The sequence below is a fragment of the Aethalodelphis obliquidens genome, unplaced genomic scaffold (assembly GCF_003676395.1).
Source record: "Aethalodelphis obliquidens isolate GAN/ISIS:26980383/991018 unplaced genomic scaffold, ASM367639v1 scaffold4, whole genome shotgun sequence".
NCBI classification, from domain to species: domain Eukaryota; kingdom Metazoa; phylum Chordata; class Mammalia; order Artiodactyla; family Delphinidae; genus Aethalodelphis; species Aethalodelphis obliquidens.
Genome location: NW_020837948.1, coordinates 56,550,428 through 56,565,711, shown reverse-complemented (window position 1 = coordinate 56,565,711; position 15,284 = coordinate 56,550,428). Strand labels below are relative to the sequence as shown.

The following is a 15,284-nucleotide window of genomic DNA, read 5'->3' as shown; positions in this document are numbered from 1 at the left end:
GGGTGGGTGACTCACAGACTGGAGAACACTTATACCACAGAAGTCCACCCACTGGAGTGAAGGTTCTGAGCCCCACGTCAGGCTTCCCAACCTGGGGGTCCGGCAACGGGAGGAGGAATTCCTAGAGAATCAGACTTTGAAGCCTAGTGGGAATTGATTGCAGGACTTCGACAGGACTGGGGAAAACAGAGACTCCACGCTTGGAGGGCACACACAAAGTAGTGTGCACATTGGGACCCAGGGGAAGGAACAGTGACACCAGGGGAGACCGAAGCAGACCTACCTGCTAGTGTTGGAGGGTCTCCTGAAGAGGCAGGGAGGGGGGGCTGTGGCTCACCGTGGGGACAAGGACACTAACAGCAGAAGTTCTGGGAAGTACTCCTTGGCGAGAGCCCTCCCAGAGTCTGTCAATAGCCCCACCAAAGAGCCCAAGTAGGCTCCAGTATTGGGTTGCCTCAGGCCAAACAACCAACAGGGAGGGAACCCAGCCCCACCCATCAACAGTCAAGCGGATTAAAGTTTTACTGAGCTCTGCCCACCAGAGCAACAGTCTGCTCTGCCCACCACCAGTCCCTCCCATCAGGAAACTTAACACAAGCCTCTTAGATAGCCTCATCCACCAGAGGGAAGACAGCAGAAGCAAGAAGAACTACAATCCTGCAGCCTGTGGAACAAAAACCACATTAACAGAAAGATAGACAAGAAGAAAAGGCAGAAGGCTATGTACCAGATGAAGGAACAAGATAAAACCCCAGGAAAACAACTAAATGAAGTGGAGATAGGCAACCTTCCAGAAAAAGAATTCAGAATAATGATAGTGAAGATGATCCAGGACCTCGAAAAAACAATGGAGGCAAAGATGGAGAAGATGCAAGAAATGTTTAAGAAAGACCTACAAGAATTAAAGAACAAACAAACAGATAAACAATACAATAACTGAAATGAAAAATACACTAGAAGGAATCAGTAGAATAACTGAGGCAGAAGAACGGATAAGTGACCTGGAAGACAGAATGGTGGAATTCACTGCTGCAGAACAGAATAAAGAAAAAAGAATGAAAAGAAATGAAGACAGCCTAAGAGACCTCTGGGACAACATTAAACACAACAACATTCACGTTATAGGGGTCCCAGAAGGAGACAAGAGAGAGAAAGGACCCAAGAAAATATTTGGAGAGATTATAATCAAAAACTTCCCTAACATGGGAAAGAAAATAGCCACCCAAGTCCATGAAGCAGAGAGAGTCCCATACAGGATAAACCCAAGGAGCAACATGCCAAGACACATAGTAATCAAATTGGCAAAAATTAAAGACAAAGAAATATTATTGAAAGCAGCAAGGGAAAAATGACAAATAACATACAAGGGAACTCCCATAAGGTTAACAGCTGATTTCTCAGCAGAAACTCTACAAGCCAGAAGGGAATGGCATGATATACTTAAAGTGATGAAAGGGAAGAACCTACAACCAAGATTACTCTACCAGGCAAGGATCTCATTCAGATTCGATGGAGAAATCAAAAGCTTTACAGTTAAGCAAAAGCTAAGAGAATTCAGCACCACCAAACCAGCTCTACAGCAAATGCTACAGGAACTTCTCTAAGTGGGAAACACAAGAGAAGAAAAGGACCTACAAAAACAAACCCAAAACAATTAAGAAAATGGTCACAGGAACCTACATATCAATAATTACCTTAAACATGAATGGCTTAAATCCTCCAACCAAAAGACACATGCTTGCTGAATGGATACAAAAACAAGACCCATCTATATGCTGTCTACAAGAGACCCACTTCAGACCTAGGGACACATAGAGACTGAAAGTGAGGGGATGGAAAAAGATATTCCATGCAAATGGAAACCAAAAGAAAGCTGGAGTAGCTATACTCATATCAGATAAAATAGACTTTAAAATAAAGAATGTTACAAGAGACAAGGAAGGACACTACATAATGATCAAGGGATCAATCCAAGAAGAAGATATAACAATTATAAATATATATGCACCCAACATAGTAGCACCTCAATACATAAGGCAACTGCTAACAGTTATAAAGGAGGAAATCGACAGTGACACAATAATAGTGGGGGACTTTAACACCTCACTGACACCAATGGACTGATCATCCAAAATGAAAATAAATAAGGAAACACAAGCTTTAAATGACAGAATAAATTTAATTGGTATTTATAGGACATTCCATCCAAAAACAGCAGATTGCACTTTCTTCTCAAGTGCGCAGAGAACATTGTCCAGAACAGATCACATCTTGGGTCACAAATCAAGCCTCAGTAAATTTAAGAAAATTGAAATCATATCAAGCATCTTTTCTGACCACAACATTGTGAGATTAGAAATGAATTACAGGGGAAAAAACGTAAAAAACAGAAACACATGGAGGCTAAACAATACGTTACTAAATAACCAAGAGATTACTGAGGAAATCAAAGAGGAAATCAAAAAATACCTAGAGACAAATGACAGTGAAAACACGACGATCCAAAACCTATGGGATGCAGCAAAAGCAGTTCTAAGAGGGAAGTTTATAGCTATATAAGCCTACCTCAAGAAACAAGAAAAATCTCAAATAAACAATCTAACCTGACACCTAAAGGAACTAGAGAAAGAAGAACAAACAAAACCCAAAGTTAGCAGAAGGAAAGAAATCATAAAGATCATAGCAGAAATAAATGAAATAGAAACAAAACAATAGCAAAGATCAATAAAATCAAAAGCTGGTTCTTTGAGAAGATAAACAAAATTGATAAACCATTAGCCAGACTCATCAAGAAAAAAAGGGAGAGGACTCAAATCAATAGAATTAGAAATGAAAAAGGAGAAGTAACAACTGACACTGCAGAAATACAAAGCATCCTAAGAGAGTACTACAAGCAAATCTATGCCAATAAAATGGACAAGCTGTAATAAATGGACAAATTCTTAGAAAGGTGTAACCTTCCAAGACTGAACCAGGAAGAAATAGAAAATGTGAACAGAGCAATCACAAGTAATGAAATTGAAACTGTGATTAAAAATCTTCCAGCAAACAAAAGTCCAGGACCAGATAGCTTCACAGAGGATTCTATCAAACAAGTAGAGAAGAGCTAACACCCATCCTTCTCAAACTTTTCCAAAAAATTGCGGAGGAGGAAGCACTCCCAAACTGATTCTATGAAGACACCATCACCATGATACCCAAAACAGACAAAGATACTATAAAAAAAGAAAATTGCAGACCGATATCACTGATGAATATAGATGCAATAATCCTCAACCAAATACTGGCAAACAGAATCCAACAGCACATTAAAAGGATCATACACCATGAGCAAGTGGGATTTATCCCAGGGATGCAAGGATTCTTCAATATACGCAAGTGAATCAACGTGATAAACCCTGTTAACAAATTGAACAACAACCAAATGATCATCTCAATAGACGCAGAAAAGCCTTTTGAGAAAATTCAACACCAATTTATGATAAAAACTCTCCAGAAAGTGGGCATAGAGGGAACCTACCTCAACATAATAAAGGCCATATACGACAGACCCACAGCAAACATCATTCTCAATGGTGAAAGACTGAAAGCATTTCCCCTAAGATCAGGAACAAGACAAGGATGTCCACTCTCACCACTATTATTCAACATAGTTTTGGAAGTCCTAGCCATGGCAGTCAGAGAAGAAAAAAAAATAAAAGGAATACAAATCGGAAAAGAAGAAGTAAAACTGTCACTGTTTTCAGATGACATGATGCTCTACATAGAGAATCCTAAAAATGCCACCAGAAAACTACTAGAGCTACTCAATGAATTTGGTAAAGTTGCAGGATACAAAATTAATGCACAGAAATCTCTTGCAATCCTATACACTAATGATGAAAAATCTGAAAGAGAAATTAAGGAAACACTCCTATTTACCATTGCAACAAAAGGAATAAAATACCTAGGAATAAACCTACCTAGGGAGACAAAAGTCCTGTATGCAGAAAAGTATAAGACACTGATGAAAGAAATTAAAGATGATACCACGAGATGGAGAGATATACCACGTTCTTGGATTGGAAGAATCAATATTGTGAAAATGACTATACTACCCAAAGCAATCTACAGATTCAATGCAATCCCCATCAAATTACCAATGGCATTTTTTATGGAACTAGAACAAAAAGCCTTAAAATTTGTATGGAGACACAGAAGACCCCGAATAGCCAAAGCAGTCTTGAGGGAAAAAAACGGAGCTGGAAGAATCAGATTCCCTGACTTCAGACTATTACTACAGAGTAATCAAGACAGTATGGTACTGGCACAAAAACAGAGACACAGATCAATGGAACAAGATGGAAAGCCCAGAGATAAACCCACGCACCTATGGTCAACTAATGTATGAGAAAGGAGGCAAGGGTATACAATGGATAAAATATAGTCTCTTCCATAAGTGGTGCTGGGAAAACTGGACAGCTACATGTAAAAGAATGCAATTAGAACACTCCCTAACACCATACACAAAAATAAACTCAAAATGGATTCAAGACCTAAATGTAAGACTGGACACTATAAAACTCTTAGAGGAAAACATAGGCAGAACACTCTTTGACATGAATCACAGCAAGATCTTTTTTGATCCACCTCCTAGAGTAAAGGAAATAAAAACAAAAATAAACAAATGGGATCTAATGAAACTTAAAAGCCTCAGCTCCCCGCCTCCGCCCTCCCCAGTGGCTGAGCAGACAAGCCTCTTGGGCTGGTGAGTGCTGGTTGGCACCGATCCTCTCTGTGGGAATCTCTCAGCTTTGCCCTCTGCACCCCTGTTGCTGTGCTCCCCTCTGTGGCTCCGAAGCTTCCCCCCCGCCCGCCACTCCCCGTCTCCACCAGTGAAGGGGCTTCCTAGTGTGTGGAAACCTTTCCTTCACAGCTTCCTCCCACTGGTGCAGGTCCTGTCCCTATTCTTTTGTCTCTGTTTTTTCTTTTGCCCTACCCAGGTACGTGGGGAGTTTCTTGCCTTTTGGGAGGTCTAAAGTCTTCTGCCAGCATTCAGTAGATGTTCTGTAGGAGTTGTTCCACATGTAGATATATCTGATGTATCTGTGGGGAGGAAGGTGATCTCCACATCTTACTCTTCTGCCATCTTGATGGTCTCCCAGCAGGTGGATTCTTAACCACTGTGCCACCAGGGAAGTCCCAGTACTAAACATTTTATACATACTCATTTATTTGTTAAAACAATTCTATGAACCAGGTACCACTGTCATAGTCATTTTACACATGAGGAAATTGAGGACCAGGGAAGGTAAGCAACCTGCCCACAAGTCATGTAGCTAGTAATGGGCAGAGCCAGGATTTGAACTTGGGTGCCTTGGCTCCATAATCCATGTCCTGGAGTATCTGCTGCATTGTGAGGTCACCTGGCATGAAAGTAGAGCTATGATTTCTACCCATATTTGCAACCTAGTAGCAAAAGCAGAATAAACACATGTGAAAATGTATGAGAATTTAGCCAACAAATAAGGAAAATAATACATTCTCAAATTATCCATTCCTCAGATATTTACTAAACAGTTCTGAGTATCCAAAGATAAATCCAAAGTAGCCTTTGCCCTTGAGGATTTTCATGTCTCGTGGGGGAGAGAGAGAGAGAAAAATATAGATTCAGCGTAATAAGTCACCAGAAGCCTGCACCGGAGAGAGTGGGAGTTGTAGGAGTGGCACAAACTCAGACTGGGCAGGGGCTCAAGGACAGCTTGCTGGAGGAGGGGAGGGAAAAATTGGAGTTGACGTGACCAGCAGATGGGGAAGGACTTTCTAAGCAGAGAGCAACTGGGCGGATGCCCACACGTGGGAGACAAGCACGCACTGCTCAGCTGCGTGCAGGGCTGGGCCAGGGAGCTGTGGGGCTGAACTGATGAGCAGGGGTCCTGCTGCCCAGCCCAGGGAGGACAGTGACCACCACGTGAAGTGGTAGGAGATCAGTGAAGACAGTGTCACCTCCTCCTCCTCTTCAGCGACCTCCATAAGGCCTGGTGCCAAGGGCCTCAGAGCAGCTTCCCGACTCGTCCACTTCCCAAGGGTAATTGTACTAGCAGAAGCTGTGTTCGCCAGAGAGTAGCTCCCCAGATGTCCCTGCATCACTCAGTTCCTCACTGCTGTCATCCCCGTGGAGGGCAAGAGTGATTACAGTTTGCAAGACCGTTTCTGAAACAGCAGATGGATATCAATTATGCCCAAAGAAATCTGTGACCTAGATACAGTGCGCTCATGTTTTCCCCGTATTCTTCGTCACTTGTCCCCTCCACTCAGCTGCTCATCTGGTGACTCTGTTCTTTGAGAAGAAATTGGAGGGTGGGGATAGCAGCCAGGAACCAGCCAAGGTGATAGCTCTAAATTCCAGGGCCCTGGGCAGAATTTTGGAAAGAAAACTCTGAGTCTGCTGGTCCCAGCATGTACCAAGCTGGGGGGCCGGGGCGGGGAGGTTTTTGCGGTACGCGGGCCTCTCACTGTTGTGGCCTCTCCCGTTGCGGAGCACAGGCTCTGGACGCGCAGGCTCAGCGGCCATGGCTCACGGGCCCAGCCGCTCCGCGGCATGTGGGATCTTCCTGGACCGGGGCACGAACCCGTGTCCCCTGCATCGGCAGGCGGACTCTCAACCACTGCACCACCAGGGAAGCCGCTGCCCAAGGCTTTTAACTTAATTTATTCTTCAGTTAGACTAGAAGCGGCCCCAAGCTAGAGCATTGGTTAATAGACAGTGGCAATTATCTATTAATAATATCTAGATGCGAGAGATCGAATTGCTTCTTTGTAGAGAGGTGACTAATAGAAGCCACAATCTGTTGAATGGAGTTCTAGTTAATTTTTATTCTTCTTTTCTGAGTTTTTTCTTATTTCATGGGTGGTACGTGATGAATAAGGCCCACTGGAGGCTGGCACTAGCAGATAAAAGCTTCTTGCTCTTTTTCTGCTGAAGAATGTCTTCCGATTTCCCAGAGGGCCTGGGGTGCTGGGATGGCAGTTGAATGAACGCATTGCTGCTCAGGAGGGAAGCACCTATTCCGGGGGCATTTGGGGCTGGGGGGGTCGGGTCAGCACCCCCATCAGAGAGCGCTCGCCCAGGGCACGTTTCCTCTGTGTCCCAACAAGCGTTCCTGCGAGGCACACAGCACCCTGCCCTGACCTTTAACCGCTTCCCGTTCACAGTATGTCAACCCAGCCTTCGAAAGGATGATGGGCTACCACAAAGGTGAGCTCCTGGGGAAAGAACTCGCCGAGCTGCCCAAAAGTGACAAGAACCGGGCGGACCTTCTTGACACCATCAACACCTGCATCAAGAAGGGCAAGGTAAAAAAAAAAAAAAAAAAATAGAGAAGGGCAAGGTGGGTGAAACCGAGGCAGTCCACAAACTCTTCCCCAATGCATTTTTTCTTCTGTGAGTTTTTATGTCGTCTTTAACGTTGGCTTCTTTAATAACGTTGCAATTAAGTGAAAAATCCTTTATGTTTGCAAGATGAGTTAACTTTTGAGTTGATTTTGGATAGCAAGCGAACCTCGTGCTTATCCCGATGGTATAGAATCTGGTGATCTTGTGTAAGGAAAGTTCTTCCTTCACATGAATGAATCTCACCTGTCATGGCTGGAATTTCATACCTACCTCTGAGGAGAGCTGTTCTATATTTTTTAGTTTATCCAGTGTTTGGGGGACCAAGAGCGTTTAATATCAGTATTTACGTGTCTTACAGGCCCAGTTTTCGGTCAGTTTTCCTTTTTCTGCTCTCTTTACCCATCACAGTTCAGTTTGTCCAGCAACCTCCACTGCATCCCAGAAGATGAAGGCAGTGGTGCAGGTGCAGTGGGCATCTCTCCACAAGCCTTCCTTCCCAGAGGAGCATTGCTCTCATAGCTGGAACTGCCTTTCTTTTCATCATTCAGATGCTTTCTCTGATGTGAAGTAGTTAGATAAGCATTGTATTTATTTAATGGTGGACCATTTTATAGAAATAAAATGTTTGGCTTATATATCATGGCCAAAATTAGTAAAAGAAAAGAACATTGGGGCAGTGAGACTGAAAAGGAAACAGGACATTGTCAAGTCCTCCAAAAAATCTGCCTGGAGAGTACTGCCACACATCTAGTGACCCCAACATGCATACCAGTTAGCCATCCTGTGTGAGTGTACGGGCAAGAAAAGGCTGCAAAGAGTCTCAGGTCTAATTCAACCACTTCCTCCCAGAAATAGTGGAGGTGCCACAGGCCCCCCCTTGAGGTCACCGGGCTCTTTATCCTAGCCGGTTCCTCAGGGTCGGGCCACAGCAAGTCTTCACACTCCCCTTCACACTCCCCATCCATGGAAACTGCCAGGAGCCAGAGTAAGCCCAGAGAAGGCTTGGCTGGAGGCCCGATAGGATAGTAGAAGGATGATGGGCTTCAAGGAAAGTTAAGAGATAAATTTATAACCACATTTTTCACTTTCTCATGTGGGCACATTAGTCAGCATCTCTGAGCCTCTGTTTACCTATCTGCAAATGAAGGGTGATAATATCAAGCTCACAGGTTGTTGTAAAGATCTCGAGAAAGACCTCAGAAGAACCCCTTGACCCGGTGCCCCTTCACCCACAGGGCTGAGAGCAGGAATGGCGTCCACTGCTCAAGTGTCCCAGAACCAGGAGGGGCAGCTCCTGGTGGTGGGCTCATTGCTCTGGTGGGCTCCGTGCACTGTGACCATGAGCCTTACGTAGTCACTGTCGTGGTGGGTGCAACTCTGGAGCGGTATTTTGTGGAATGTAACAAAAGCATGTGGGAACTTCATGGCTGAACTTGATGAGACCCTCTGTAGGAGCCACCGAATGCCTGGACAGAAAGATTTTAAGAGCTCTCTTTATGTAGGAGTGGCAGGGGGTTTACTATGCCAGACGGAAATCCGGCGACAGCATCCAACAGCATGTGAAGATCACTCCAGTGATTGGCCAAGGAGGGTGAGCGCCAACTCTTAAACTCTATTGTTTTGAGGGGCCCCTGTGGGCGTTGGGTTTGTATATGGAAATGCAAGTGTGTTAGACCCACAAATACAGTAGGATTGGGTCTGTACGTAGTACCTGCCAAGGACACCTCCACGTGGCCGGCAGCAGCCCCAAAACAACACAGGCTCTTCTTCTGCTTGTGGGCTCTATGAAGCATCACCCCGACCGTCCACTTCCTCCTGATGGTCTGTGGGTCCACTGTCCCCACGCCGCAAGGAGCTCAGTTTCTAGGCCTTTCCCTGTCATCACAAAGACCACAGAACAGCAGGGCTCGCTGCCTAAGCCCCACCTGGGAGCCGAGCTTCTGTCCTTGAGGCACCGGCTCTGTGATGATTCTCTCCAGTCCTCGGGGCTTGTTCCACAAGGAAGACAGAACCCTGGGGGTCATGGTTAGGAGAAAAAGGTGTCTGACCAGAAACTGAGACATCTGATTCCATGTGAATCTCAGGTGACCAGAGGAGCCTGTTCATTTGCAGAGAGATAAGGAAAATGCTCAATTCCATTTCCTTCTCCCAGTTACATTTTGTGAGAAGGTTTATGGAGCCAAACAGGACCCCCTAACAGTACATCACTGAGGAGCCTTTGTAAACAAGCCTCAAGGTCAACCAGCCAGCTTCATAGTACAGGTTTACAAGGGACACACGCTCTTGGGTGATGTTTTGGAAATAGGAAAGGAGCAGTTATGGTGCGAATAACCAGCAAAGAGAGCCCTGTCTGTGACTCTTATTGTGTGGTTAGAAAACGTTCTGTAGTCAGCAAAGTGTAGGTTGTTTCCGCTCCAATTTTACTTGTTTGTTAGTTTCAAAATTGTTCCCCCCTCCGTTCAGAATCCACTGTCTCATGTTTCCTGCTACTTTGCTTCACTCCGCATGGTGGGGACACTGGTAGCCCTGACCAGGGGTTTCGAGCGCACAGAGAGAGGCCCCCAAATCCCTCCTGAGCGCACAGGCTTCCATGTGGCCGTTTCCACCAGCGGTCAGAGCTCTGAGGCCACGATGGCCATCACATTATTGTTTCCAACCATCATCCTTAGACCGTCTTCTCAAGCTAAGATTCACTGTGTGTGTGTGTGACCAGAATTATTAGGTAACAAGGTGGAGGAGACCGAGTTATTGTTTGGTTATTTCTGTCAGAATGAGTTTTTCTGATTTTTCTGATGTGACAGATAAGAGCAAGAAGTTCTAGAGCCCAGAGACAGTGTTATTTTTTCCCCCAATATTTTCCCCCAGTGAGCTGTCAAAGGAAATCCTTAACTAAAAGTAGGAAAATTTTACCTCTTCCTATTTAGTGATGCTCACTACAGAATAACCAGGACTCTTCAGAGTCCTCCAGAGAAAACTGAACCAAAGAGGAAGACAGACAGAGACAGAGAGACAGAAGCAGAGACACAGAGAGAAGAGATTCATTACTATAAAATCTAACATAGTCCTCTGTAATTCTAGCTTCACTCAGTAGAAAATCTACCTTGAGCTGATCGTTGTGCAGGACTAAGGCACCTGTTGTCTTTCCCTGGTGTCCTTGTGGTAATGAGCAACACCACAGGCTGTTTTGGGATTCTGTCCATGATCTTAAAACAAGAGCGTTTTTCTGTGCCTGAAAAATGCCATCATTTATGATGACCAGGCTGTGAAAGAATGTGGAATATTAAATGTAAAAACAACAACCATGAACTTTGGTCATTGTCCAAATGAGTCTTTGCCTTCTATATAAGCTATAAAAGTATTAGTGTCGGCAGAATTAAATCCCATTTTAACTTAAAGTCTGGAGTAGCATTTCATCCTGTTACTGATGCTATCTAGGAGCCAGGCCTCAGGAGTTGGTTAGAAAATGAAGTACCCATTAGGAAAGTGTTTCTGAGCCAGCTGTGATTAAAAGGGAAGCCCAGTTTCTGAAGGCATGTGTGGGCTGTGTGTGAAAAAAAAATGCATGTTTTATAGACTTTGTTTTGTCAGAATTTAAAATCTGCCCTAGAATGGACCCTGGAGTTTTACTTGAAGAAGATTCTGTTGACGTTTTCATTTGCTAATTTGTTGAATCATCTCATATCTGACTCACTAATAACTGATTATTTATGTTATTAGGAAAATTAGGCATTTTGTCTCCCTCAAGAAACTGTGTTGTACCACTGACAAAAATAAGCAGGTATGGTATTGAGTTTGCTTCATTTACTTTGTCGGATTGACCATGCGTTCGTTACGTTCTCACCACGGTTCTCTACTTGTCTTTCTCCGTATCTTACCGTAGTTGCCAATTAAGAAGCTTTATGGCAAGATTAGGCCCTTAGACAAATAGTAAAAGAAAAAATTCCCCAGCGAGCCTATACACTTTATTAGTAACGCATGTCAGTTATGATTTAGCTTGTGACTGTGCAGCTCAGGACCAATATATTTTATGAGAGCATAAAATTTTTCCTCCAAATAAAAAATGTTCTAATTTGCTACCTTAATTTCTTAAGTGAAAATTATATGTGCATTTGAGCATTTCACCCCTATAAATTCATGTCAAAAACAAAAATCATTTATAATTAGTGCTATGATTTTTTTAAACCATTATATCATGTAGAACAATATATTTGAGTGTTTTCTGAAGTAACAGAATTTTAGTAAGTTGCTGTATTTAAGAACTTTTTTAGGTAGTTTTATCACAGAGAACAACAGTATTGATATTTCTTTTTTTTTTTCACATCCTTATTGGAGTATAATTGCTTTACAATGGTGTGTTAGTTTCTGCTGTATAACAAAGTGAATCAGCTAAATGTATACATATATCCCCATATCCCCTCCCTCTTGCGTCTCCCGCCCACCCTCGCTATCCCACCCCTCTAGGTGGTCACAAAGCTGATCTCCCTGTGCTCTGCAGCAGCTTCCCACTAGCTATCTATTTTACATTTGGTAGTGTATATATGTCAATGCTACTCTCTCACTTCATCCCAGATTCCCCTTCCCCCTCCCCATGTCCTCAAGTCCATTATCTACGTCTGTGTCTTTATTCCAATCCTGCACCTAGGTTCATCAGAACCTTTTTTTTTTAGATTCCATACATGTGTGTTAGCACACGGTATTTGTTTTTCTCTTTCTGACTTACTTCACTCTGTATGACAGACTCTAGGTCCAACCACCTCACTACAAATAACTCAATTTCGTTTCTTTTTAAGGCTGAATAATATTTCATTGTATATATGTGCCACATCTCCTTTATCCATTCATCTGTCGATGGACACTTAGGTTGCTTCCATGTCCTGGCTATTGTAAATAGTGCCTCAGTTAACATTGTGATACATGACTCTTTGAATTATGGTTTTCTCAGGCTATGTGCCCAGTAGTGGGATTGCTGGGTCACATGGTAGTTCTATTTTTAGTTTTTTAAGGAACCTCCATACTGTTCTCCATAGTGGCTGTATCAATTTACATTCCCACCAACAGTGCAAGAGGGTTCCCTTTTCTCCACACCCTCTCCAGCATTTATTGTTTCTAGATTTTTTGATGATGGCCATTCTGACCGGTGTGAGGTGATACCTCACTGTAGTTTTGATTTGCATTTCTCTAATGATTAGTGATGTTGAGCATCCTTTCATGTGTTTGTTGGCAATCTGTGTATCTTCTTTGGAGAAATGTCTATTTAGGTCTTATGCCCATTTTTGGATTGGGTTGTTTGTCTTTTTGATATTGAGCTGCATGAGCTGCTTGTATATTTTGGAGATTAATCCTTTGTCCGTTGATTCGTTTGCAAATGTTTTCTCCCATCCTGAGGGTTGTCTTTTCATCTTGTTTATGGTTTCCTTTGCTGTGCAAAAGCTTTTAAGTTTCATTAGGTCCCATTTGTTTATTTTTATTTCCATTTCTCTAGGAGGTGGGTCAAAAAGGATCTCGCTGTGATATTTTTTCTTTTTGGTTTATACTTTAGTACTGGATTGTGTGTATTGTCACTTTATGCTGTAAAGTTTGTTGATTAAAAAGTATTCAACAAACATAATTACCAATGATCTATTTTTAATACAAATCTATTTATTTTATTTAGGTATAATTGATGTGCTATATTATATGTTTCAGAAGTGCAACATAGTTATTCGCAATTTTTAAAGGTTATAGTCCACTTATAGTTATTATAAAATATTGTCTATATTCCCTGTGTTATACTATATATCTGTGTAGCTTATTCATTTTAGACATAGTAGTTTACACCTCTTAATTCCCTACCCAATTTTTCCTCTCCTCCTTTCCCTCTCCCCTCTGGTAACCACTAGTTCTCTATATCTGAGTCTGTTTCTTTTTTGTTCATTCATTTGTTTTATTTTTTAGATTCCGCATATAAGTGATATCATACAGTCTTTCTCTGTCTGACTTATTTCACTGAGCATGATACCCTCCAAGTCCATCCATGTTGTTGCAAACGGCAAAATGTCATTCTTTCTTATGGCTGAGTAGTATTCCATTGTGTGTGTGTGTGTGTGTGTGTGTGTGTGTACCTCCAGTGATCTATTTTTGAATATCTATCAAACATGGCCTTTGACTTAGATGAAGATTTTAAAAGAAGGGACAGTGTCTCTCAGGGATATGAAGGGCTTCAGGGCATAATCCATTTTAGTGTAACATGTCAGAGGCTTGGGAAGTGGTGTGGGATCAGGAGGAAGCCTGGCCAGGCAAGGAAGTAAGCTGGGGCATGGCAGACCCAAGATGCCTGGGCTCCTCCCAGTGAGAAGGCAGCTCCAGAGGGGAGGAGACTCAGTGCAGTGAGCTTCCAGCTGGTGCCTCAGCCCATCGAAGGTATCCATGTCCATCTGCTTTTTTAAAAAATAATGACTCAGTATTTGTATAGACTGTGAAATGATTACCACGGTAAGTCTAGTTAACATCCATCACCATACGTAGTTACAAATTTTTTTTTTGAGAACTTTTAATATCTACTCTTAGCAAATTTCAAATATGCAGGATAGTATTATTGACTATAGTCCATGCTGTACAGTACATCCTCAGGACTTATTCATTATAACTGGAAGTTTGTACTTTTTGACCTCCTGCATCCCTTTTTTAAAATTAATTAATTAATTTATTTATTTATTTTTGGCTGCCTTGGGTCTTTATTGCTGTGCGCGGGCTTTCTCTAGTCGTGGCGAGCGGGGGCTACTCTTTGTTGCGGTGCGTGGGTTTCTCATTGTGGTGGCGTCTCTTGTTGCAGAGAATGGGCTCTAGGCATGCGGGCTTCAGTAGTTGTGGCTCGCAGGCTCTAGAGCACAGGCTTAGCAGTTGTGGCACATGGGCTTAGTTGCTCCACGGCATCTGGGATCTTCCCGGACCAGGGCTCGAACCCGTGCCCCCTGCGTTGGCAAGCGGATTCTTAACCACTGCGCCGCCAGGGAAGTCTCCTGCATCCCTTTTACCTAACCCCCCCACCCCCACCTCTGGCAACCACCGATCTGTTGTCTGTGTTATGAGTTTGAGGTTTTTTTAGATTCCACATATTAGTGATAACATATGGTATTTGCCTTTCTCTATCTGATTTATTTCACTTACCGTAATGTCCTCAAGGGCCATCCATGTTGTTGCAAATGGCAAGATTTCCTTCTTTCTTATGGCTAAATAATATTTCACTGTATGTGTATATACCACATTTTCTTTATCCATTCAACCATCCATGGTTGTTTCCATGTCTTGGCTATTGTAAATAATGCTGCAGTGAGTATGGGGTTGCATATATATTTTAGAGTTAGTGATTTTATTTCCTTTCGATAAATACCCAAAAGTGGAATTTCTGGATCATATGGTAGTTCCATTTTTAACTTTTTGAAGCACTTCCATGCTGTTTCCCATAGTGGCTGCACCAGTTTACATTCCCACCAACAGTGCACAAGGGTTCCCTTTTGTCTACATCCTTGACAACACTTGTTATTTTTTTTACTTTTTGATAATAGCCATGTTAACAGGTGTGAGTTTATATCTCACTGTGGTTTTGATTTGTATTTCCCTGAAAACTAGTGATGTTGAACACCTATTTGTATACCTGTTGGCCATCTGTTTGTCTTCTTTAGAAAACTATCTATTTAGATCCTCCACCCATTTTTTTATTGTGTTTTTTTTTTTGCTGTTGAGTTGTATGAGTTCTTTATATTTTTTTAGATGCTAACTCCCTTATCAGACATATGATATGCAAATATTTTCTCCTATTTGGTAGGATATCCTTTCATTTTGTTGGTGGTTTTCTTTGCTATGCAAAGCATTTTAGTTTTATGTAGTCCCAGTTGTTTATATTTGGTTTCGTTGCCTTTGCTTTTGGTGT

The 15,284-nt window shown here is 42.6% G+C and overlaps 1 protein-coding gene across 3 annotated transcripts in view; it reads left to right on the top strand.

Annotated features, from left to right (window-relative positions):
- PDE8B (phosphodiesterase 8B) overlaps positions 1–15,284 on the top strand; it is a 386,263-nt gene that overhangs the window by 277,907 nt on the left and 93,072 nt on the right. For all 3 annotated transcript variants that reach the window (XM_027100776.1, XM_027100775.1, XM_027100777.1), the window contains 3 exons: positions 7,195–7,335; positions 8,878–8,966; positions 11,093–11,153. In XM_027100776.1, coding sequence (XP_026956577.1) covers positions 7,195–7,335; positions 8,878–8,966; positions 11,093–11,153 — 291 coding nt within the window. The remainder of the gene's footprint in view (positions 1–7,194; positions 7,336–8,877; positions 8,967–11,092; positions 11,154–15,284) is intronic.